Genomic DNA, 27,041 nt, shown 5'->3' on the forward strand with positions numbered 1-27,041 from the left:
ATAACATTCTTGACACTTTTCTCCATACTAGATTCCACATCAATCATCTTTCATGTGTGTGCCCAGCAGCCCCCAAAGGGTTTGGAATAGCCGGACGGGGTCTAGGCTGCTAGGCAGGCAGTCTAGGCTCAAATCCCATCAAAGTCACCCCTTGCGCTAAACGTGGCGACTCTTTGGGGGTAAGGGGTAAGCCCACACAGTTTTACCCTGTCAGGACAGTGATCATAAGTACAACATGCAGACCTAGCGCAGCTAGGTCTATGATCCTGAGGGCGGTTTCTCGGTGTAAATATCAAAAAAATGTGTGCCTGGTGTATGAATTTTGAGGTGAACTTCCTAGACAAAGATGTGAATTAAAGCATAGGGTGGAGCCTAAAGCTTACTGCATGGACAATTAATTAGGTAAAGGAATATGAAAAATCATTGCTTAAGTGTTTTTTACCTTAACAATAGAATTGGGGAGATCAAATCATATTGATATATAATCGATTCAATCCGCACTGTCGATCTGCATGGGCCTACTCTTACAGTTTGCAAACGATGTGCAGTGGCAATTGAATATAACCATTGATGGATAGAAAGGTGGCGAGCCCAATAGAATTACAATATTTCGAGAACTGGCCTAAAAAAAGAGGCACAACTTTTCGTAACTCCATTGGTATAACATTCTCTCAAAATCCATTTAAGTCAGCCAAACACATCCAAAGTAAAGTTTGGAAAATGACCTTTATGTACGACAAAAATGATGTATTTTTCAAAAAAAAACTTATAATTTTCAATTTTTTTACATATATGCAAACTTCCCTCTCAAACATCCAAATATATGAAATTTCTCCTTTATTTGAAAATTTTCTCTAAAATATGTGAATTTTCTCACACATTTACTAATTTTCTCTCAAAATATGAGAATATGTGAATGTCTTCCAAAAAAATGCAATTTTTCTCTCAAAATATGAGAATATGTGAATGTCCTCATCCATGCTTCTACATTTGAGAATGTCCTCACACATTTGTGAACGTTCTCATGCTTGTCCCCCACCGTGATTTTTAGTAAAAGGAGTTTGTTGGGGAAAAAAATGATACTTCAAAAGCGCAATGGGTCTTTAGCAACACTTTAAAAGTACTGCTTTTAATGATGCTTCAAAAGCATATATTTGAGGAAAAATCACAAAATACAGTACGATATTCACATATTCTCTTATTTTGAGAGAAAATTCACAAATGTGAGAGAAGTTTAGCATATTTGAGAAAAACTTCACAAATAAAAGAGAAAATTCATATCGAATATTTGAGAGAGAAGTCCACATATCCGTAGAAAATTCACATGTGCCAAGTGTGAAAAAGTTTTTTTTACATCGAAAAGTGGGCATTGGGCAAATTTTCAAAAATTACAGTTTTTCACTAAACATGTCATTTTGTCGTACAGTAGTATCTCAAACGTTGGTCGACTATTTTGTAAATAGAAAGTGAGGCGGCTTCTTGTAGGTCACCCTTTTCAGCAACGACATCTTAAAAGCCTTTACAAATGGTCACACTTAAAAATAAATAAATTACAAAAAAACTGCCATCTAAAAGATGGAGGAGAAGCATTGAACAGAGCTCTTGATCATATTCTGCACCATCTCTGAGATAATAGGTACTCGGTCCAGTCACTGGATGCGACGTATCCATCCAGTGGGGGTTGCGGAGATGTGTGGCATCCACTCGTTGTGGGGAGTACACCCGCGCATTGGCTGGCCTCCCCTCCTGCCCACGGGGGAGTACACCCAACATCGACCTTGCGACAAGGGATGTCACCTGTGGATTTCGAACTTGTGACATCCTGTCAATTTGGGTGGCATTCACAAGTCACATCTACATCTACAAGATAAGCGGAGCCCTTGTGGGCGGGCGTCTGTAAAACATAATTATGTCACAATAAAAAGGATAGTCCTTTGGTTCTACTTTTTCTTACCTTTCTCCAGAACATATAGCTCTAAATTTTCTTTTACAGTACAGCAGGGTGGAACACACTTTGCCATGAAAAGAGGGACAAATTTGTTAACTCCAAACCTTTTGAAAAGCTGGGAGCCTTGTAACAATTTTAGTGACAAAAAAAGTCCTTTCTTTTCTATTTTTCTAGGTTAGATAATTTCAAGTTCATTTGAGTTTTTCCTCCAGAAATAATCTTAGAAAATGAGAAAATAGGTTCCTAAGGGGGCGTTTGTTTCACCCTGAATGGAGGGAAAAAGCGCCCCCTTTCAGGTGAAGAACCTTGATGTAGTACGGCAGCCTAAGACCAGGGTGGCTAGGTCTTCGATCCTAAGTGCAGTTTCTCAATATAAGAAACCCAAAAAAGAAAGAGAAAAAAACTACAGGTAAATGCTGTCTTGTGTTGGTTGATGCTTAACGCCCATGGGCACTGTGGGGATTCAATAAAAATTGAAATTTTGACAAAACAAAAATACCACTTCATATCAACCATGCTCAGCAGAATAAAGCTCCACTGTTTTGGTGTAGCAACGGCAACAAACTAAGTTACCTGCTTAAAATTCTGCCAGTTTGGTTGAAAATGAGTTCCACGGCACATGTTATGCTGCTGCATCTAAACCGCAGAATTATCATCTTGGTGTGAAAGCTCCTGCAGAATTCATTTTCACCAAATCCAATCACAGTTTAAAGACGAGAATAAGAAAAGAAAGGGAAAGATGACATCTTGCGCACGCCAACTCCATTTCCTATTAGAATTTAGCAATAGGAGGAAAGAGCAAAGCAGATATTTTATTTCCAGCAGCTTCATTCAGTAACTTACATTTGCAGTGCTCTAAATGAGGCCTTGCATGCGGGCATGTGCACATAGGTGCACTCGCAAGTGCATGCTGCGTGTGTGCATGTGTAGTGTTGTGTTACATTTGAAGCAGCTCCAACCAGCTCTTGTATTTTACACAAGCAGGCCATCCTACTCACAGACCGACCATCTCTCTTTCTTTAGCCCATCATCACATCAGCTCTTGCTTCAAGCGAATTGCTGGCTCACAATATAAGCCCCCCTACATCACAAGATAAATAAGTTCTCCAAGCAAATTCAACCAATCTGGAAGCCAGAAAGTTTTAAAGAAATGTAAACTCCACAATGAAATGGGGGAAGGTCAAGATCATGGAACAGATATAGGAGTCTAGTCACAATCAGACTGGATCGCCACCTCCTGAATGACCTAGCAAAATGAGAGACTTACACCAACAGCACCAAAGAGCATCCAGCTCAGCCCAAGGAACAGGATACAGCTGATGTTCATGTAAGACTATTTGATGCAGAGCAGGTCCGGAACGTCCCAGACGTCACAAACCCAACAGCAGTATGAAGACGATCCGGGTCTCAACTGGGTCCCAGACTGGATCCGAGACCCGGATCCACCAGCAGCTATAAAAACCCTCTCCTAGGGTTGCTTGCGGCAGCCTTGAAGTTTCAGAACACGTCGTTTACTATCAGTTTTTTCTTTATTTTTGATTTCTTCTCTGTCACGTAAGTTTTGACGCAGTCTTTATTGATTGTTTATTTTTTCATCCCTTTTCAGTCATTCTGTTTAATCTCTGTTAGGCACTGTTTTCTTTCCATGTTATATTGAACTGTTATTGAAATAAAGTCAACCACAGTTCAGCCTGAAAAGAAGTCGTTATTGGATCTTGGACCCAACTCGTGTGTGTGCAGGACCCAACCCGACCCATGTACTGGATCGGGTCAAGATCCGATTGTTGTGCAATGTATTTTAAGTCTGTTGTTAGAGGGTATTTTCGTACCCTAAAAATTATGTACTCAATATATATTTAATACAATGAAAGACGCAGGTGAATGGTCTGACGTCTTCTCTCCCTGCAGCCTCTTCTCTCAATACCTCGTTCTCTCTTTTCCTGCACAGGTGAACGTGAAGCCCCTTTTCTAAGATGGTATCAGAGTGGTAAGCCTGGCCTGAGATCGCCTTCTCCTCTGCATGCGCCTCCTTCCTCCTCGTTTCCTTCCTTCTTTCCTCCGTGTTATTCAGTTCCGGTAAGATCGACAACATCTCTTCCGTCAACATCTCCTCCTTAAGATCCCCTCCGTCAACATCTCCTCTTACCTTGCTCTTTAAGATTTGATTCTCTCTGGAATCAAAGCAGTCTTTCAGTTGGATCTGCCGACGTGAAGAGACGCAGACAAGTTCTCCTCTCTCAATCTGAATATTTCATTTGCTGAAGTTAATACTTGTGTTATTTCTGTGTGCATAAACTCTTGTTTTGAAATATTCATACCTCTATTTCCCTTTTGCTTAATCTTGAATTATCTCCATTATTGGGTTGCTTCAGTTTGAATATTGCTTCAGTCTGAATACTCTACTTTCTGAAATTAGTATTATGCTGTTTAAGTTTGTAATACAACTATTCTGAAACATTTACAATTTTGTTACACGCTTTCATTGAGTATATCACTGATTCAATTACTGATATTTAGTTTTGATTAGTTACCTCTTTTCTCTTTGATCATACCCGAATATACATTATATCTGTCTCTGCAAAAAAAAAAGGACGGAATATTCGGGTGACTGATTTCTTTGTCTAGTCCAGACATTTCTCCTTTTCTTTCCTTCTCTCAATATTTCAAATGGATTCACCTCATCCGCAGTCAGGCCTTTCCTCTAACTTTCTCGGCCAATTAGTCTCTGCAAAACTGAATAATTCCAACTTCTTGACCTAGAAAAGGCAGATTATTCCTTTTATAAGGAGCCAAGATCTCTCTGGTCATTTGGATAAATCGGTCTCACCCCCTCCAGAGTTCACTTCGCAGGAAAAGACGGACGATAAAGGGGCGCAATCTATTGTTCTTCTCAAAAATCCAGAATATGTTGCTTGGATGAAAATGGATCAATCGTTAGTGGCATACATCACTTCAACACTCTCACATGAGGTCCTTGTAGCCATTCCTGATGATTGTTTAGCCAAAGAGCTGTGGGACAAGCTAGTTCAGACATATTTGCAGATCTCTGAGGCGAGAATAATGTTCTCAAGCGAGAATTTTAAATGTTGAAGAAAGATTCAATGTCTATTATGGAATACCTGAACAAAATGAAAAACATCACGGATCAGCTGGCTATTGTGGGATGTCTTGTCAGTGATAACGATAAGTTGCAGCAAACCTTGAGTGGGTTGGGGCCAGACTACCATGCTTTGACGTCTTTATTGTGTCTCCCAGAGCTTCCAAAGTTTGAAGACCTTCGTGCAAAGCTATTGCAGTATGAAATGACCCTGAAAGGGTCTTCTGAGGACATTCATGGGCTTTCAGGAACCCAAGATGTATTGGCCACAGGGATGACTTATGATAGAGGTAGAGGAAATTTCTTTCGAGGAAAGGGAAGACAAGGGAGAAATACCTTTGGGGGTCGTGGTATACTTCCAACGCCCAATATACAAGGACAAATGCACATGAAAGGGCATATTAAAGCAAATTGTTGTTTCAACCCTCAAAATAAGGGAAAAACTCCACGAGCAGAGGCTAGGAGGGATGGAGAAGTAAAATAGTTGCGATTGGCAGCCTTGACAGGCTTGAATATGAAACAAAATGATAAAGGCACTTGGTATGTCGATTCCGGAACAACGACCCATGTCTCAGGTGATGCGGGTAAACTCTTGAATCTTACTCCTTATGTTGGTAAAAATAGCATAGTCACGGGAGATGGTTCTCATCAATCCATCTCACATATTGGAAATGCCATTATACCCATGTCCAAGTCCTCTCTTAATCTTTCAAATGTTATTCATGCTCCTAATATTTAAAAGAACATTGTTTCTGTCTCAAAACTTGTTGATGATGTTAATGCTTCAGTTGAATTTACTCCCTCTTCTGTTTATGTCAAGGATCTTCGCATGAGGAAGACATTAGCTGAGGGAAAAAGATGGGGCAACATGTACATATTTCAAGAAGATCCTTCCTTTATTCATTGTTCATTCTGCCTATTCATCCTTGAAGCCTCATCAACACCAATCTCTCCCTCCTTCTGAGTTTGTGTTTGCCATTTCTGAATGTAATAAGCCAAGACTTTGGCATAGTCGTTATTCATTCACAGTGAACGAGATGTTACTACTCTTCTATTGATATATGTAGATGATATCATTATCATAGGGAACTGCAAAAATCACATTGAGGAGGTAAAGAAGTTATTAAATACGAGATTCAAGATGAAAGATCTGGGGGAGCTGCGGTATTTCCTTGGGGTGGAAGTTGATAAAAGATTTGATACACTCACACTTACTCAACACAAGTACACGTTGGACATTCTCAATAGGGCAGGCATGAAAGATTGTAAGCCACTAGCAAGTCCAAGTGTCATTCATCAGAAATTGAGTTCTAAAGGAGGAGATATATATGGAGATCCCACTAAGTATCCCACTAAGTATCGTAGCATAGTTGGCATGCTGCAATACCTGACCTTTACTAGACCTGATATAGTGTATTCGGTTAATCAGGTGTCTCAGTTTATGCACAAACCTCATACACCGCATATGGAGGCAGTTAAACGAATACTTCGTTATGTGAAGGGTACAATTGGTGATGGGCTGGTGTACAGGAAAAGTGAATTAGATCCAGGAGGCGATCATGAGATCATCTCTGCCGCAGCATACTGCACGACTGCCACAGTCATGAATCTCATCTCTGCAGCACCAACGTGCATCGTTACCAGCAACATTCGTTGTGTCACGTGCAATCCGATCTCCTCACTGCATCACGTCAACACCCATTAACGTGGGTTGTATGCTGACCGAGTAGCATCAACGTCAGCCCCATTAGTGTCTCAACGTCGACCCCTTTCGCTGCACCGAAAGCACGTCAACACCGGTACCCATTACGTGAAACCGAGCCTTTCTTTGCTTCACATTGTTTTTGCGTTATTATATGTTGCACGACGGTACATTGAAAGCAGCAGCCAACGACAGCCTGTTAATGGGACAACATCGATTCCTTCACTGCACCAGCCCCTCACGTCGGTACTCATCAAAGCTAAGGTTGCGGTTCTCTCACTGCATCAAAATGGTATCAGAGCCCAGCCCCTCTTCCTTGGTCAACGGCATGTCGCAAGAAGCGAGGGACGATCCTACGAGCGAGAAGGCACGAGAGGAGACTGGCAACGAAGATCCGATGATGCGGATGATGGACATGTTGAAAAAGATCCAGGAAGATCTTCTACGCCTAGACAAGGATGTAGCCGGACTGTCAAAACGTATGGTTGGACTTGAAGATCGGCTCGTGGTCCTCGAGTCGTCGGGGAAGATGCACACAACGTCCACGCTGAAAACAAGTGGTGGATTGGGCGTCGATGTTGTTGGCCTCCTGAGTGCAATGGCGATCGAACCAGTCCAACCGAACGTCTGACAAGCTGCTGTGCAACCGAATGACATTGAGGCGGGCCTGCACAAGGATGTCGGCCGCGCGACCATCCAGCAGATGGTGTCATATCCATGATGGTTTCTTGATGCATTCAATTATGCCATTGCAACAAATATGGACATCTTAAATTTGCGTATTGGTGGACCTGATTACTTAGACCTTCCATTTGTCGAAACGGTTTGGGAGTTGACTGCAAATAATATTATTATGGTTTTGGCAATTGGGAATGACGGGCCTCTTTACGGAACATTGAACATTCCAGCAATAATTGATCTTTTGAAGCCGTTTGGGGTTGCTTTTGGGAACAAGATCCTGAACGAGGATTTCTCTATGGACGGTGAGCAGAGCCACTATGCATCCAGGACAGATATAGTGAAGTTTCCAGAAGGTGGTCCAGTTTTTGGTAAGCATGCTTGTATCGTTGGTATTCTAGCCAGACCCCTAAGACCGCGTGCTGGAGGGACAGAAATTCAGCTTGTGCTTCCATGGGGTGCAATAGCAGATGGTATAGATGGTCAGCTTCAAAACCAATCTACAGGATTTGATTTGGAGACGTCCAGGAATATCGATACATGTTGCCTGTCTTCAATGTGTCTGATTTATATGCTTACTGAGGAGACAAGTCGTCAGAGCCGACTTCTTCCCAACCAGGGGAGAATGATGCAGAGCAGGTCCGGAACGTCCCAGATGTCACAGACCCAACAACAATATGAAGACAATCTGGGTCCCAGACTAGACCTGAGACCCGGATCCACCAGCAACTATAAAAACCCTCTCCTAGGGTTGCGTGCGGCAACCTTGAAGTTTCAGAATACGTCGTTTACTATTGCCTTCCTGCAGTTTTTTTCTTTATTTTTTATTTTTTCTCTGTCACGTCAGTTTTGCAGCAGTCTTTATTGCTTGTTTATTTCTTTATCCCTTTTTAGTCATTCTGTTTAATCTCTATTAGGCACTGTTTCCTTTCCATGTTATATTGAATTGTTATTGAAATAAAGCCAACCACAGTTCAGCCAACGGTGGTTTTCTTGTTAGCATTTGCAGAATACTGCACGATTGCAGCAGTTGTGAATCTCATCTCTACAGCACCAACGTGCATCATTACCAGCAACCTTCGTTGCGTCACGTGCAATTCGATCTCCTCACTGCATCACGTCGGCACCCATTAACGTGGGCTGTGTGCTGACCGAGTAGCATCAACGCCAGCCCCATTAGTGTCTCAGTGTCGACCCCTTTCGCTGCACCGAAAGCGCGTCAACACCGGTACCCATTACGTGAAACCGAGCCTTTCTTTGCTTCACGTTGTTTCTGCATTATTATATGTTGCACGACTGTGCATTGAAAGGAGCAGCCAACGGCAGCCTGTTAACGGGACGACACCAATTCCTTCACTGCACCAACGCCCCTCACGTCGGTACTCATCAAAGCTAAGGTTGCGGTTCTCTTGCTGCATCACTATTTGACTAAGATTTGGGGCTGACTCTCAGCCCAAGTCATGCAAGAAAAGGGTCCGGAATTTAATGCTGGGTAACACTGAGGAAATGGCCAAGAACTGGGCATAAATTTTGTTTAAGCCGAAGTCTCTGAGATGTTAGAAACATATCTTGGCACAGGACATCATAAACTTGAATTCATGTGACTCTTGCTGTATAGTTTTTAAATAACTAGCACAAACACTGGCTATTCAGATGTTAAACCCCTGCAATGCACTTAAATTCCTGGTTTAAAACATTGGAATACACACACATGCACAGACAGCATATATATATATATATATATATATAGATAGAGAGAGAGAGAGAGAGAGATTCACCTGAGTGCTATTGGGCAGAATGGTATTTGCAAGTTCTTCATTGATTGTGACGTGTAATGGGGGCATCTGACTCATTATCCCGAGCATCTCACTCATGCTGTACACATTTAAGCAGGACCATCCACAAGACAGAAATCAGAAACAGCACATAAGAATATAAATCAGAACGAGGAAACACCAATGCTTGCTGACATACTCATTCAGGATAGCTTCAATATTGCTTCTGCTACGACAGAAAAGATCAATATTGTCCTGTACCTGAGTACATTTAAAAAGAAACTCCACATTAATTGGAAACAAAATGAGCTTTCCTGCAGAGTAACTATATTGCAAATTGATTCATTCAAATCTTCCCAAGAATTAATTTACATGAAAGTCCGATTGTTAAGATAGTTGAACAATGATATGAATCTACAGTAACATCAAAATAGAAAAGGAACATGTATTTTAACTTAGAAAATCTTTTAAACTGACTAGATACTAAGTACAGTTGACATTAATATTCCCATGAGAAACACGAAATCATGGACAGTTGCTCGCAGAAGATACAGCCCAAATGGTTTTCTGGAGGTGTTCATTTGAAACTGTTCAAAGAAGCACCATAATTAACCAAACCATGAAAAGAATGAGTTGTAAAACAAACTACATAACATACTTCTTGTTTGCATTTACTTCAGCAAAATATCGCAGCAAGCATCTGCCACTCTTTTATTTCATGATATTTTAATCACCGATTGATATATTAAACAGCCTTCGCTACTGGGGTAATATGTTCACATATATAGACATAACAGAATAACCAATTGAATATTTCCCAGAAGGTGTCCTATTACCTATATACACGGTTTATCAGTCTTTGCTTTTTGTCACGTTACTTGTTGAATGCATATCAGATCAGATGCCTTTTATGTGATGCCGCATAGACCTAACATTTTAAACTTTCTTAAAACCAATATGAGAATCTTATTATTCTTATTCCTCCCTAAGAGGAAGAATCGACAAAAAGACACTTTCTAAGAGGGATCAGCGGTGTGTGTGTGTGTGTGTGTGTGTGTGTGTGTGTGTGTGTGTGTGTGTGTGCAGAATCTTGGGAGGGCTAAACCTGCCAACAGGTAGGACCTGCATTGGACCCATATGGATCCAGACCCAGATCTGACTTTGAGATGTTGGTACCAGGCACAACTCTTTGGTCCAACCAGTTCTTGCATTCAGAATCACAAAAATCTGAATATAGATAGCATAAAGCAGATGCAATGAAATTTCAATTTCATATTTTTTAAATTGAAACAATGGATCTTAATTGAAACTCAGGTTGGACCTCAATCTGGTGTGAAATTTCATAAACAATACCTGAATTCCGCACACTTGAATCCTGTGAGACCAACCTGAATACTTAACGAGATATTTGATTATGCATGATTATGGTTGGAATCAGGTCATACCCTAATTTGACCTAACAAGTCAACCTTGGCAGTCCTAGAATAGGGTCGATACCAGAGTTACCGGAAACACATATGCATAAGGGGAAGCACGCTTCCCCGAGACGCGCTTCAGAAGCGCGAAACGCGGTGTTTCTGAAACGCACGGGGAAGCACACGTAAAAAAGAAGAAACACGTCCCTCTTTAAAGGGAAACACGTCCCCCTTTAAAGGGAAGCGCATCCCCCTTTAAAGGGAGACGCGTCCCCCTTCCATGGGGTACGCGTCTCCCTTTAACGGGGGACGCGTTTCCCTTTAAAGGGGGACGCGTTTCCCTTTAAAGAGGGACGCATTTATGAAATGTCTTTTTTACCCTTTTTAAAAACGAAATTAACACGTGAAAAACAAAAAACTAAAAAAAAGAAATTCTGAATAAGGGTAAAACAGACATTTAAAAAAAATCATGAAAACTTAATAACGAAGGCTCAGGGTTTTGTTTTTCACCCGACTCCTCTCTCTCTCTCTCTCTCATTTTCGGCCACCGACGACTGACGACCTCCGACGACCGACGACCTCCTCCTTTGTTGATATCCGACGACTGAAGACCTCCTCGATCGACGTTGGCAATGTCTCTGTTCGGGTATGTTCTCCTCTCTCATCCACTGACGTCCGACGACCTCTCTCTTTCGATTCACTCTCCTCTCTCATCAACTATTCTTGTGTTCAGACTCTTGATCCATCAAAGTGATAGTGATATTCATGTATACCTCTGTGAATGGTTTGTTTCGTGAGTAGAAAGTTGTAGGGGCTCAGGCTGGTGAGAAAAGCATTGGTTTCCAAAATAGGTTCTGAATGGTCTTGTGTCTTGATTAAAAAAGAAACCCTTGTTGACAATGGTCAACCCACAAAGGCGTAGCTAGGGGGGGGCAGAACTGGGCTGTAGCCCACTCCTGCCTCCCGAAACAGTTACATTTTTTTTTTAAAGCCCAGTCCTAGCCCATCCCTGATTCCATATGAAATAGATTTTTATCCATTTTTGTAGCCCAGCCCAGTCCTAGCCCAGCCCTGACTGCAGCAAATAGTTTGATTTGTCCATATGAAATAGATTTTTATTAATAATTATAGTCATTTTTTATTTTATCTCAAAAAAAAAATTTTGGGGCGCTTCCTCCGAACCCCCGACTATCACACAAATTTTTTTTTTGCTCCACCCCTTGTTTGCCCCCTCCCTCACATGAATCCTAGCTACGCCACTGTCAACCCAGGACTTTGCAAGTTGCTCTGCATGAGAGCTACAACACATGCACCAGCCATGAAAGTTCAGACGATAAAAAAATATTAGACTCTGATACGTGGAATCAGCGAGCGCAGTTACCATAGATATGTTGGTACACCCCTTGTGATACGGGCTTTAGACTCGAATGATCAAGATTGTTTCCTTGTATAGACTCGAATAGGGGCTATCGCCCCCTTGTACAGGAATAGCTGTGGGTACACCCCTTGTGATACGGGCGGAACACTGACTGTCTTTGTTGATTCGGGTATCAGTTTTCTGATTTGGGTTTTAGATGAACATAAAAAGATCTAATTTCTTTTAAGGACTTTTGTTGAGATTTTAATTTTGTTTAAATTAGATATGTTGGTTTAAATGTTGATCTGCTTGTTTCTTGTACTAGGTTCACGAATGATCAAGATTGTTTCTGTTTGAAATAAATTGATTAGCGTTATAGATTTTTAATATGCATCCTTCTAAAATGGGTTCACAGTTTCACAGTGATTGTAGTTAAATCGATTGATCGATGCTTGTGTTCCGATGTTTATTACAGACAGGTTTTCAAGAATCATATATAACCTTATGGGTTTTAGACACAAATTTTGCTATATGCATTGAGTCTTGGACTCTTGGCTGATTCATGTACTGATTCTTTAAATTTGATTTGATGGGCATATTCTGATAAGAATAAATAGAACTAGTCTGCAGTTCTTTTTAGATTGGATTTATCAAGCTTCTACCTATTTGTGATTTCCTGGTTTAAATTAAATTTGTGGTGTTTCAAGTTTCAACTGTCATATTTGTTTGAGATTTAGTTTAATTAAACTTGAATTTTAAGGCTTGATGCTTTCCTCTGTATTCATTACGGGTGTTAATGCTATTGGAAAAGGAAATCCGATTGGTTTCATAGTTCTGAAATTTAGATTGTGACTGTAAAGCTGTGTGTGATACATATTGTCTGGATTATTTTAAGAAATGAGCATGATTAGTTTATGTACGCTGACACTGAAGTTGTTTAGTAAACCCCACGGTATTTTACGGGAATTCGATTGCAAGGGACGTTCATGGTTCACTTTGGGTCTCTTTTTTTTCCCTTTTGTTTTGGCATTCCACTCTCCATCTTTTGTTGTTAATAATAGTTTTTTTAAAGTGTTCTAAAATGATTCCTATACTTTTATGATGCAGGTATATTTGCATGTTCTTTGCTTCATTAATGACCATCACAAGCTATGATCATGATAATTATGATGACGATGATGATTCTTTATACAATTTGGAGCATGAATTGTCTAGTAGTGTTGGGAAGGGCAAGACCAAGAGATTCTTCTGATTGTCCATATCAGTTTGAGGATAGAAATGAAAATTGTTTTGACGAGGAAGATGGAGAAGAATATGACTACTATTCTGAAGATGACCAAGATGATGAACCACCTAGCATGCATAAAACAACAGTGCTATGGCGCCATGTATTGAAACAAAAGAAGAGTGGGCAAGGAAAGCAAGGTGGAACCTAGGTTTTTATGTGCAGGCACTGCAAAAATATTTATCATGGGTCATATACTCGAGTTTTTGCACATCTCTTGGGATCTTCAAAGGGACAAAGTATTGGGATTGCCTTTTGCCCTGTAGTTGCAAAAAATGCATAATTGGCAAAAAAAATTAAGAGGCAAGTTCGCAGAGTGGAGGTTTCATCAAGTGCATTTGAGTTAAGGAGATCAAGAATTGATAATCCGAAGAAGCCTATTAGTATGACTACATCATCTAGTGGAAGCCGAAAAACAGTTGATATTCATGATACCTTTAAAAAGGTAGAAAGAGATGATGTAGATCACAAAATTATTAGATTTTTGTGTGCAAATGGCATACCTTTCAATGTGCTTTGATCACCATATTGGGAAGAGATGATATCTGCAGTTAGTAAAGTGCTTGGATATAAACCCCCATCATATGAAAAAGCACGAACAACGTTGTTTTACAGTGAGAAAGAGTGTATTCACAGAGAGTTAAATGAATTTCGAGAAAAGTTTGAGGAGTTTAGAGTTTCCATTGTCTCAGATGGTTGGACAAATATCAAGAACAAACACTTGATAAATATACTTGCCTCAAGCTGTTTTGGCTCGATGTTCTTATATGCAAGCGATTTTTCTAATGTGCAACAGTCAGCTGCAAACATTGCCGAGTTTTTGAAGACGGAATTTAGACTTGTGGGGGATTCTAATGTAGTGCAAGTGGTTACAGACAATGCAACAAATTGTAAGTTAGCAGGTGAAGAATTAAAATAAACGTATAAGTATATTTTTTGGTCACCTTGTGTTGTGCACACACTTAATTTGATCTTTAAGGATTTGGCACATGAGTTTCATTGATTGGGAGAAACATATTTGCATAGTAAAGAAATTGTGAAGTATATTACAAATCATTCAAAGGCACTAGCAATCTTTAGAAGCAATGAAAAATTAGAGTTAATAAAGATTGCAAAAACAAGGTTTGCTTCACATTATACTACTTTGAAGCGCTTGCTTGATGTGAGGGAGAGCTTGAGGCTCACAGTAATTTCAAATAGATGGAGTGAGTGGAAGCAGTCATGCACGGATGAAACTATGAAAAAAGGGCTGTTACAACAGAAACAATTGTTCTTGACGAAGAATATTGGGATTCTGTACGTTTAGCATTATTGATTACAAAACTCATATATAAGATGATTAAATTTTGTGATCAGGAAGGCCCTATAATTGATGAAGTGTATGAAGGCATGGACAACATGTTGGGGGAAATCAAAGGCAATCTAAAATGACAACCAGATTTGTATGAAAAGATTCATAAGATTGTCTCAAATAGATGAGATAGAATGAATGTGCCTCTCCATAGTCTAGCCCACGTGCTTACTCCAAAATATTATGAGTCGGAGTATCTCAAGATCCCAGCAGCAGGAGCGGTCAAACGAGTTTCTCCTGGTAAAAAATTTATTCTATCTATTTAATAAAGTTTAAAGTTTAATAATTTAATTATTTTATTTGTATTTTTTTGTTATAGTTATTAAATATTTTTTTTTGCAGAAAAGGATAATGATATCTTAGACGGTGCAATGCTCGCGCTTGAAGTGATATCTGTTGGAAATGAAGAGCTATCTACACTTTATAGGTCACAACTTATGGCTTTTGCATCAAGAAGTGAAAGATTTAGCCGAAATGAAGCAAGAATAGATGCACTGAATCCTACAATGTCGGTGCTTAATTGGTGGCGTTTTTATGGTGGTGATACCTATTAGCACATCTTCTGCAGAAAGAGCGTGGAGTACCTATAGTTATATTCACAATGTTAAAAAAAATAGGCTCAATGAAGATCGTGTTGATACCTTAGTGTATATTTATTCCAATCTTCGATTGATTGACAGATATAATTAAATTATGTTGTACTTTTGTTTTGGTATTTTTTTTTCTTTTTTTCTATCATTGATTATTTATTACCATTCATATTTTATATTCTTGTTATAAAAAGATGCAACAATCACTACAAAGAAGGACCTAGTCGAAAATGGGATATCAATCCAGAACTTCTTATTATAGAAGAAAATACATTGAGATTAGAGGACATGCGTTGGAGAGATTTGGATGATAGTGCACAACAATCAAACACTATTTCCAAATCCAAACATAAAGATGCACAACCAAGAGCTTCATTACCTCCAATAATCATACGTACAAATGAAATTGAAGACGATACAAATCAATCCAACAGAGTTAGTAGAACTGCAGATATACAAGAGCGACCATCAGTTCCTCATGGTCGGATTGATCATTTCTTTAGCCGGAGACCTAAGCAAGGTATGTTGATATTGTATTTTTTATATTTTAAATTATGGTTTTTGAACATATTAATTTTTTAAAGTATTCATTATAGGAAATGAAGGAAGGAGCGGAAGACATGGTCATGGAGGATAAGAAGCGCGTGATGATGCAGAAAATTCGCGATCTATTGCTGACTTGAAGGGAAAGAGAAAGATGACAGATTAATGAACTCCTGAATTATTAATTCTTTTTTTTTGATGATGTAGTTGGAGTAGTCCAACTTAAAAACTTTTATGTTACTTTTTTGTCATGGTCTTGTAATCTTTTTTTGGTATACTTTTATTTTGAATCTTGCATGATGAAGTGAAGTAGTAGATTATGTTAATTTTAAGTTTAGAGTTTAGAACTTTGTAGCTTATAATTTACAATTTAGAAATTTATAGCTTAAAAATTTAACCATATCTCTATGTAATCTTTGAGTTTATTGATTTCTCATTTTCTATGTTTCAGAGATGACAAGATTTACAACATCAAATAACAAGTCATTTGATTCTTTCGTTGAAAAAGGTACGCTTTTTAATCAAATTTATTTGTTTTCTTAATGCATTATTTAGTGTTTGCATGCATTTGTTAAATGGTTGCAACAAGAATGTGAATTATGATCTTCTCTTGATGTATGATTTTTTAAATGCTTGACAGTTGCAATATGATGCATTTGTTAGATAATTACAACTTATATTATTTATTGTCTATATACATGTTTTATTTTGTCAATGATGACATAAATCTTATTTTTTGATAAAATAAAAATATATAATTATATTTTCGCTTTCCTTTCGATTTTTATTCGCTTCCCTTTCGCTTCTCACTCGAATCCTATGTTGTTTCCTTCTTCGCTTCTTAGGTCGCTTCCGGTTCGCTCCCTAGGTTGCTTTCGAGACGCTTCCTAGGTCGCTTTCGAGACGCTTCCTGGTTCACTCCTAAGTCGTCCTGCACTTCCCGCTTCTTAAAATTTTAGAAGTGCCTCGCTTCCTGCTTTCGCTTCCCGTATCGCTTCCCGCTCCCACTTCCTCGACTGGCAACTCTGGTCAATACCTTTTTGTTTACCGACCAATAGTCTTTCCGTACACATTTCTTTTCCATCCATTAGTTTATTTTATTTTCCATTGGTTTATGCATGCTTTATTCATTTATAAGAAGAAAAATTATGATGAAAAGAGAATACTGCGATCCAAAAACTTGAAATCTAAATAGCACCTTTAAATCCAAAGGAAATTCTATGAAATTACATCAAGTAGTGTTAAACAGAAAAGAAAAACAGCATATACCCCTTGAGGAAGACTTTGGATCTAAGCGCAGGCACAAAGTTAGGCTGCTCACTGGATCGTGGCGACCTGGCCTGGTCTAGGCTGACATTTTGGGCCCAGTCTGAAGACATAGACCTTGGTGCCCTCATAAACCTTAATAGGTCCATCTTTATTCAGTTCAACAAAAAAGAAAGGAAAAAAAAAGAGAAAAAAGAGGAATCATAACAACCTTCACACCCCCAAATCTCTTGTTTATCCAATGCCTCTTTAGTTAGGATTTGGGATGGTGATAGCCATTGGTAACAATGGACAAAGACGAGCTACAGACAAAGGGAGGGTGATCAGAAAAGATATCGCTGTTTTTCTCAATCTGCAGGGTGTATTAAATTCTCTTTCTTCATTTTCTTCATCATTCTCTCTACTCCCCGTTCAGTTTTGACTTACCTTCCCCTCTTCTCTTCCAGCTGTCTCCCACTTTTTCAGCGAGGTGGAAAACTCTCTCTCTCTCTCTCTCTCTCTCTCTCTCTCTCTCTCTCTCTCTCTCTCTCTGGCAGGAAAGTGACCAAAAAAGGCCAGCAGGTCATCTGAGAAGGTTAAAGGACTAGCCTTGTGCAGATGCCAATAAAGGGAAGGACCATAAACAACCTGACAGACTGTTAGCACAAGTCCATTCCTGTCCAGGCCATGCAAAAATATGAAGGCCATGGCCTATCAGGTTCTCTCAAAGCCAGTCCCTAGATCTGCTGCTGCTTGAGTTTCATAGAACATTTTCTGGAGCTGCATTGAAATTTCAAAGGGAGTAGAATATGTTCAATGAAAATATCAAAGTTTCATCAAAATTTTATAGGCCACAGTTCCCCATGCTGAAAGATGTAACTGATGGAAAAGCAGTCTTAACACAGATCCTGCCCAATGCCATCATCTAAAGATAGCCTACAAACCCAAACCCAACTCTTTGCACACCTATTCAACCACAGCTTACAGACCCTACCTTCTGTCACTTGTCTAAACACAACTTAAAGGTTGAAGATGTAACTGAAAAGAATGCAATTTGTGATATTCCATGAAACAAAACAAAAGGTCTAGATAATTTACCTTGTATGCTGCAAGATTGGCAGCAATCTGGTTAAATACCCGGACATTTTCTTCCAAAAGATGTCTGGTTGTGCTAGTCATTGTTAAAGCCATTGCTGCAGAAAGAGCATTGCCTCATAAATGTAATAAAAAAAAAGAGACTAAAAAACTATAATAGAAAAGGGATAAAAAATTGCATGTTATCCTGAAAAATCATTTCAATATTACCAATAATAGGAAGAGTGTTCAATTGTACAATAAAAAGTTACATGTCTGTGTATGTATATATGGGAAAATATTTGCTACAAACATTTGTATATATAAACGCCTCTGGATCGTCATGGTGCAGGTTGTTTCGATCCAATCAAAAGATCATAGCCGGATTCAGCACGTCCAATAAAGTATCAGCTTTCGAATCTTGCTTTTTTTGACAAAAAAGCATGATTTTGTAACATGGGAAACTATTGCACATTGTAGGCCGTTGATTTTTGAAGCCTTATAAAAACATACCTATGTGTTGGATGATCTAAGAGCCGATTCCCACTAAGAGGAAGAACATGTAGATCACATCTGTAGCACACATATATATCAAAAGGACCAGCAACTCCCCCACATGGCCCAAGAGAATGCTAAAGATAAAAGGCTAAGCTACCAAACATACACTAAGCATATCAGATAGAAGAACCTTGATGTATCCATAGCAAGGTCCAAACAAATGACTGCCGCACAAAAATCTTAGTTCAGATAGGAGAATCTTGCTTTTATCTGTACCAAGGTCAAAGGCTTCTCTAGAATATGGAATTCCAAAAAGGAAAACATTCTTCAAGTTATTCGAATCGAAAGAGAAAAATAACGAGTCTAGAAAGAACCACAACATTTCCATTATCTATTCATAAAAGAAGACAGCATAACATCTGCCACCTCTTACTGCTTGTCTCTGAAAACTCCACTGGGTACCCAAATTTATCTCTATCCACAATCACCTTGCAGATGGAGTTAGAATAAAGAACACAATTTTCTATGAATATCCCAAGAGTATTGAGATGTGTCTGCTTTCCAGCTTTTTCTTCATCAACATCTAGTTCTATCAAAGTAACCTGTGCTTTTTTTTTATGGAGAGAGAGAAAGAGATCCAAATTGAATAGCAGTTTTCACTTTAACGTAAATTACACATTATGTTGAAAGAGAACCTTATTTTCAAGCAATAATCCTAATTTGATACAAAATGCACTAAGATAATAGACATTCCAAAAGTATGCTAAGTTGAGGATAATAGCAGACTCCAAAAAAGCAATACGAAGAATATTACCTACCTTGGCACATTAAGGCATTGCTGTTGTCCATCTGATGCATCACGAAGGGATATGTAGCCAAGTTTGACCGAGAAACTGGGCATATGTTTGTCCTACTGGTAGAATCCACAATCTTCTCCTAAAGAATTGCAGCTTGATTAGAAATTTGAAAAACCATACTTTGACATGATCTATGTTTGGGGAGAATATTTTTATGGTTTATGAAGGTAATACAAAAGGAACAAGTCTATCAATGAGTCTATTATGATACTGCACCATGGTACCCTATTGTTGCTATCGTTTTCATATATCTGATCTTCAAAAGCTACAACTAACTCTTGGAATATGTTTATTGTAGCATATTCACTATTTCCATATGCTAAGATGAAGCCTAATTTGATACCTTGGGCAACTACTTGGCCATGAAATTCGTAGTTTATTATAAACCATTAACTTTTTACCCTCTTGGCCTCTTGAAAGGTGGATCTTACACCTTAGATATGATTGAATCTAACAAAATAGTAAATAGACCATAAGAAACATATCCGCAGGGATCTGCCTACACACGTACATGCATATATACATAGTTATTAGTTACATACACACAAACATATATATGTATGTATGTTTATATATATATATATATAAACATACATACATATATATAGTGTTTTCTTGAAGGATATTTTCATGGGGACACATGCGTTATAGGATAGCGATGTGGAAAAGTTTGTGATTGATGGTGCTTTGAAGAAGCTCCAGGTTTTTGTCACTCCAAGTTCTTGGTTCAATTGCTAAAATTAATGCCTTTATATGGCATCATAACTTGGATCACTGCAATCATTGGGCGTTGAAATCTTTATATAATAAAGGAATCCACAATAATTGGTTAACATGTAATATGAAAAAAGAAGTGTCAAACTTCCACTAAGATTATTACATGATTGATAACGACTGGATCATCTCATTAAAAGATAAACTATTTACAAAATAGATATTAATGACTCCAGGAAAAAAGAAAATGATTAAAATGGAGGAAAAAAAAAACATCTACCTTTCTATCTTTCAACTTCTTCCCAGCATAATAGTCTTCTGGCTTCCTCCTCTTTCCACTTTCCTTCCTTTGTAACTAAGATCAAGTTTTATAACAGGCCAATGATGAGGACAGAACTCAAGACAGAATGAAGGTCCATATGATCACACTAAAAAAAAAGGCAGAAGCAGGGTTGGCAATGTTAGACCATATGGATGAGGATGGATTGGTAGGTATTTGAAGTTAGAATATCCATAACCAGTCCTTAAATGAACATCTTTGGTTTTTCGCAACCAATACAAGAGAGTTGCATGTACAAAAAATGTATGTTGTACGAATTTAAGGGTGCATGTAACCATAACACATGCAATTGCTTTCATCTCAATGGATTCTTCATTCTAGTGATTGGAGCATGCATGTATATAGTTCTACCCATAATTCCATCACAACATGAAATGCCATGCTGTAGGACATACATTTTTCATGTAATTGCTATCTTAAGCATATAGAGATGAAACATCTTTCGTGCCAGCTTAAAGAATATCATGTTAAGCTATAGTTCCTTGGCTGGTAGGAAACTAGGAAATCTAATACTAAGCACACTGATTGGCCTTTCCTAGCTAAGCTCCATGATTTAAATGTTCTAAGTCAATAAAGAAAGAAAAAGATCATGCTTTTAGTTAAAAAATCATGGATACAAAAGCAGCAAAAAAATTAATAGACGAGTAATGTTGTATCAATAGGAAATCAAAGGTCATGCTTTGGAATGAGTTTGAAGAGAGAGAGAGAGAGAGAGAGAGGTTATAAACAATCCTTATGAAGTTCTAGAGAATATAGGAAGGTATTTTCCAGATTGATTCTTATAAAGAACTATAAAAATGCTAGGATTCTAGGATAGCAACAAAATGCCCCTGCAAGCAAGAGATTCTGGAAACAAATTCCAGAACTCTAGAAATGCAATGCTTCACAACCCTAGAACTAAGCAGGCCCCTGAAGTTCACATAATTATTACGCCATAATATAATGTCCTGTAACAGGACATTGCAGTTCATGCCGCCTAGTGGAAGATTCCCTTTCATAGCCCAGAGAAAAGCAGCACCAAGCAAGTAGGAAACAAACTGAATCAGATACAGGTCAGAGAATAAGAGGGGCAAGCTGTCATGGAATTGATTGTCGTTTGTGTTTTGATTCACACAGTCAACCCAGCAAGCTGCATTGCCAGACTGCTATCAATAGATCACAACGTCCAGCAACAAGCAAGGCAGCAACGCAACCATATTTTTGTTCAGACAAGAAAAAACACATGGCATACATACTCCAACCACTCACACCCTCTCACAAGCCATGACCAACATGGTATTTCTGTTCCAAAAAATGTGGCAATATAGTGCCAAGCAATTTATGGATATCTCATGTTAGAACGAGCGCTTTGAAATTTCAAATGGTTTACTTTTTGCATTCGATATAATTTTCCATATTATTCAAGTAAGTTCATAAATCACAATATAATACTTTTTACTTTTTGCCTCAATTGTATTTCTCATGCTCCCCAAGATAAACAGAAGTTCCAATCTCACGCAATCCAAGAAAAAAAAAGAACGCTCACAATACATTTAAACAGCACCAGACAAACCAAACAGACAAGACAAAGAGTGACTAAGAAAGCTAAGCCAAAGTACAGCAGAAAATTCCATTAAAAAACTAGCCAAAAACAGGCATCAAAGGACAAGCAACTTCAGAATTACAAGCTCAGTTCACCTCTAAAGATGGCCAATTTACAGTCGATTCACGGCAATATGGTGAGAAACTACCGGGGCATTGTTATCCGTGAAGAAGGAAAGAAAAAGTGAACTTACAGTCATCCAATGACACCTAAGAGCAACATCACGCACGTTCTTATTTTGCAAGTCAGCAGCAATCTTAATGTACTTCATAATATTAGTCTCATCAGCATATCTGAGAGGAAAAAAGAGAGAAGAAAATGAGTACCCAGTGGTATAAACTTGAACTCCCAAGACCAGGCAGTTTTATGCATGTTGGTATAAACAAGAAAACAGAAAACGTCATGTTGAGTTACAAAGAGCTGAAACAGACGTTAAAAACATAGCAGAAAACCAACAGAGACTTGCTTGCATTTGGTGTCGACATATAGCAGCGTAGACTCTAGAGTCATTGAATTTATGTTATAGAAAGTAATGTTACTAAAGTTCAAAACATGGAAGGAAACCATGACCCTAGCACATAAAACAGTAGCATGCTAAACAACCAATACAGGCATTTGGATAAGGAAATTCAAACAACAGTCCCATTAAACATGTTTAAGTAAATGTTGAAAAGCACCAAATAAATCAAATTTCACATGATTGCGATTTCAATTTCCTAAAAATAGAATAAAGACAAAACCCAAGTCAAAAATGTCAACGAACCGAAGCACTCTTAATTAGGAAAGATGGTGTCATTCAAATGAATGAATTACCATAAGAATTAAAAAAGGAAAGCCTTAAATTCTGCAAATACAACAAAAGAAATAGAACACCGACATGATTAAACATAAAAAAAAACGAGAGAGAGAGGACTTGATTAGGCCTTCTTCCAGTACGGACTGTTCCTCAGGCGACCACTCAACGGTCAACCCAGCGTCGCGCCTGAGCGTGGAGAAAGCTTCACCGAACCCGCCGGAGTCGGGCGAGAGGATCCCCGCGGAGCTATTGGTTGCTCCCGAGTGGAAGGAGACGGCGTGGCGATTGAACGCCGTAGGAGGGGGCATCAACGTCCCCTGGTGAAACCCCATGTTCGAATTCGTCGCCATTTCCCCCTTTTTCTTTTACCTCCTCATGCTCTGCAATCTTCTACACAAACTTTGAAAGAAAGGGATGCTTTGAGCTCCAAAAAAATCGCAAGAGGGGAGTTGGGGAGAGCGGAGTTCGCGCCCTCAGTACCTCTCCTGCTTACATTGAAAGAAACTTCGCAGCTAAAAAGGAGAGAGAGAGAGAGAGGTAACGGGGAAACGTAGAAAGGAGTGTCAGAGGGAGGTGCACGCCCTCCCCCACCAGGGAATTCGAGACTAAGAACGAGAGATCTTTCGTTTTCCAGCACTAAGGATCTCTAAAACCCAGAGAGAGAGAGATTTACAAGTGTCCAGCCGGTAGAGAGAAGATATATATCTAGAGAGAGAGAGAGAGAACGGGGGGATGGGGCCGCTGGTTTTATTGGGGGAAAGAAAAGGGAACCTAAGAGAGGTCTTGGAATTCAGCAACAGTGCAAATCCCAAGAAGGCATTGATGCCAATAATTGTGGAAAACAGCCCTTCTCTGCCTCTGGTCCACCACCCACAACACCTCTTGATTCGCGTGCAAAAGAACCCCACAAAACTGTCTCTGTCTCTTTTTCTCCATTAACTTTGTTTATATTTATCGAAATTTACAAAGATAAGAGCGGGATAGTAATAAAATAACAAGAGAGGAATAGGCCACGGTCTTGCTTCCCTCTGTTTAGCCGTCGTTTCTTTTTTAAATCCTTATTAGCAACCCTTCTTTCTTAAGTCAAATTACAAAAAATGACTTTTCTTTGTTTGACCAAGGAATATTTCTCTTCTCTTTATTTATATATAATATAACATTAAACTAAATCTGTTCATATTTATTTATCTAACATTAAATTAGTTTTCTTAACATTAGATGCATTTAACTTATTAAAAAAATCAAGATATATCATAAATCAAGATACGCATATATTTTCTATAATTATTTATATATAAGATTAGTAATTTTTATTTTCTACAAATATATCTTTATAGATGTGATCCATAAGAGTGGACAACGGGCCGGGTGGCTTGCATTTCACCGGTGTCCTAGCACGAATTGGTCGGGTTTAGGTATTTTTTTTAAAGAGAGTCAAACCTGAGTCAAGCTTAAACTTAACTTGACAAAATCTCAGGTATGGGCCTCACACACATATACATTTATTACATTCAGTCATATCATACCCTTTGACAAAATTTATACGTGCAAGTTTTATATAATCATGTTGACTCTAAAGATGTGTTAGGTATAGTTTGTGTATTAGGAATCACTCACTTGATCAATTGATTTTGACAAGAAAAAATGAATCTTTTAATCCTGAAATTTTGGTGCATTGTTGAACCATTGCTTTTAGATAATCTTAATACATTTGTTTATAAGGCAATGTAACTATTTTAAACGTGTTTTTTTATTATACTTAACATGTAGATGTGACCTGTTCTAAAAAAATGGTTCGTACTAAAAACTATGGCACAGTTGATTGTGATACAGGACTGAAAACTAAGATCGCACTATGTTCGTTTTATATAGGGAAGGCATTAAGAAATCCATGTTCTCACCTTGAAAACCACGTTCTCTTATTGACAGGATCAATTTACATGGGGTTTAAACCATGTATGACAGGATCAATTTAGCTCTGTCTTCTTGGTTAGGAGCAATCTGTTGAGAAATTATCTTAATGGTTATGGCAACTAAGCTCATGAATGCTCTGTGTATTAGATGTGTTATCTTTAAAGCAGTAATTGCCTCACTTAGGATCAATGTTCTTGGTGCAATAAATATTCACGCAACCTTATTTTCATGATACAATCAAGTTTTTGGCTACTCGCGAAAGTTGGCTCATGCCTTGCACTGAGTGAAACTGAACAACTCAATACAGACTACCTTAAATAACTGCTTGACCAGGTTAGGTACACCTTATGCTTAACATAGGTTTAGACCCTAAGCTCAACTTAAACAAAATATTAAGTCAAGGTCTGAACCACTAGGGATAGAAACAAGAAGAGCACTAAAGAGAGAGTTGCAACCCCATTGCCAGGTCACCAAGAAGATCTATGACTACTGCTATGATCTAAGAAATCAACTAGAAAACTAAAACTAATTTAATAAAAATAAAAGAATAACAAGAATAATAAGTTTAAGGTTTCTTAATCATCAAAAGTGTCTCTCTCCCTCTCTTCTATACAATTTATATGAAAAAAAAATCTTAGCTCTATCATCTGGATCAAATTAATAAAAAATCTCTGAATTATATCAACGCTTACAAGGATTCGTTGGACCTTCGATTCAAAGTTCCATGAAATATGAATTAGAGTGATGGGTTGTATGCACTCTTTCTCCGTCCTCCCGTTGCAGTATTAGACTTACAGGCAATTTGTTATGCTTGACTTGGTTTTGGATCCAGTAATGACTCCACATTAGAATTCAAAACACAAATAAACCATGACCAAATCACCCTCTTTGAAATTAACTTCATGTCGACCTTGATCCCACATGAGACTTATTATAACGAACCTGAATTTTCAACCTTTTTTTACAAAAAAAATAAGAACATTCAGTGAAAAAAAACTTAATTTGTGAAAACTGGCTGAAAAGAAACCATTCACATACTTTGAACTGAACTCAAGACTCAAAACCAACTAATCTTTTTCATTTCACTCAAAAGAGAATTCATTTATACATAGTTCAGTTATAAAACAACAAAACATAACACATGAAAATCCCAAAACACAGAGTGATCTCAAGACTAAAATAAGACGATCTAGCTCCAGAGATTCTCGATCATCGCATCGATCACCATCAAAGCTCACCTACATGTGGGTACCTGAAAAAGAGAAAGTAAAGCAGGAATGAGACCAATCAATGTCTTAGTAAAAAACTTGACCTTCTATCTCATGATAGTGAACACGATAAAGTCTACAAGCAAATCAGACCTACCAAAGATCCAAAGTACAACCACAAGTGATATACCCGTCCCTTTGTGAAAAAAATTTAACATATCCTCTAACTCTAGAGGAAATACCAACAATACATCACATAGACCAAGACATGCACAATCCTAAATGCATGCACATATTTTAATTATTTTCTCTATTTAGGTTTTTCTTTTGCTTTCTATATAATGCAAATGCTATTACTTTGTTTCGATATTAATAATTGTTTTCACGAGGGCACCATCTCCTTGAGCCGCTATAGGAGAACTGGTCTACATGGAGGTGTATTTTTAAATATGAGCATTTTATGTATTTTATTAACTCTACTCCTTCGTTAATGCGTTCTTATTTTCTGGACAAAGTTATAGTACACTATCGCTAGCGTATGTAGTATGAACCTCCAACACAAGGAGTCATGTCCCCTAAGCCACCGTGGTTGAATACTGATCCACCCTCATAAAACAAGAAGGGGCCCACAACAACAACATACCACTATTGTTGAGAAGAAACTCATCAACAACTCAACATCAATAATTCTAGACGAGTAAAAAGTCACTCAAGGTGATAGGTTACCCCATCTTTCAGGATATAACCACACATCTTTATATAACGTGTTTCACTTTATTTTTAGTTCATATGCATTAATGTAAATTATCTAAGTACCCAAACCAATACCTTGGGCCCTTGCCCAACAAGCTACACATAAAATTTTTTATGCAATATGCATTCTTTTTGTGTGAATACCCTTCATGCATGAGGTCATTCTTGTACCCTAATCTGCATCATGCCATGCATATAACTATGCAGTGCCCACATCAGCACTACAACTTTATATTGCAATCTTTGTAAATAAGAGTACAACCAGATTATGAATGCTTAAACCACATAATGCCATGTGCCATGAACACACTACTCTTAT

General features: G+C 38.3%; 1 protein-coding gene across 3 annotated transcripts; it reads right to left on the bottom strand.

Moving 5' to 3' along the window:
• Positions 1 to 1,542: 1,542 nt before the first annotated feature.
• Positions 1,543 to 23,773, bottom strand: LOC149818153 (uncharacterized). 3 transcript variants are annotated; one of them, XR_016427326.1, is made up of 10 exons: positions 22,965 to 23,712; positions 22,245 to 22,344; positions 20,410 to 20,484; positions 19,377 to 19,494; positions 18,085 to 18,179; positions 9,400 to 9,461; positions 9,204 to 9,300; positions 2,792 to 3,029; positions 2,522 to 2,620; positions 1,543 to 1,797 (listed from the first exon to the last, which is right to left on the bottom strand). XR_016427326.1 is itself a non-coding variant. In XM_089985277.1 (8 exons), the coding sequence occupies exons 1-8, from the start codon at positions 23,195 to 23,197 to the stop codon at positions 2,979 to 2,981; spliced, it is 831 nt and encodes a 276-aa protein (XP_089841403.1). In that variant the 5' UTR covers positions 23,198 to 23,773; the 3' UTR covers positions 2,737 to 2,978. The 3 variants fall into 3 exon arrangements, 1 of the variants encoding a protein (XP_089841403.1); XR_016427325.1 differs by lacking the exon at positions 1,543 to 1,797 and having other exon boundaries at positions 2,353 to 2,620; XM_089985277.1 differs by lacking the exons at positions 1,543 to 1,797; positions 2,522 to 2,620 and having other exon boundaries at positions 2,737 to 3,029; positions 22,965 to 23,773.
• Positions 23,774 to 27,041: the final 3,268 nt, after the last annotated feature.

This window comes from Nuphar pumila, chromosome 13, assembly GCF_984573655.1.
Source record: "Nuphar pumila chromosome 13, dmNupPumi1.hap1.1, whole genome shotgun sequence".
NCBI classification, from domain to species: Eukaryota; Viridiplantae; Streptophyta; class Magnoliopsida; order Nymphaeales; family Nymphaeaceae; genus Nuphar; species Nuphar pumila.

Excerpts from the sequence above, each read along its gene's own strand:
- LOC149818153 (XM_089985277.1), bottom strand. The coding sequence starts at position 23,197 with ATGGCGACGAATTCGAACATGGGGTTTCACCAGGGGACGTTGATGCCC. Across the intron at positions 18,180-19,376 it reads CAATGCCTTAATGTGCCAAG|CAATGGCTTTAACAATGACT; the intron begins GTAGGTAATATT and ends CTCTTTCTGCAG. Across the intron at positions 9,462-18,084 it reads CCAATCTTGCAGCATACAAG|GTACAGGACAATATTGATCT; the intron begins GTAAATTATCTA and ends AAATGTACTCAG.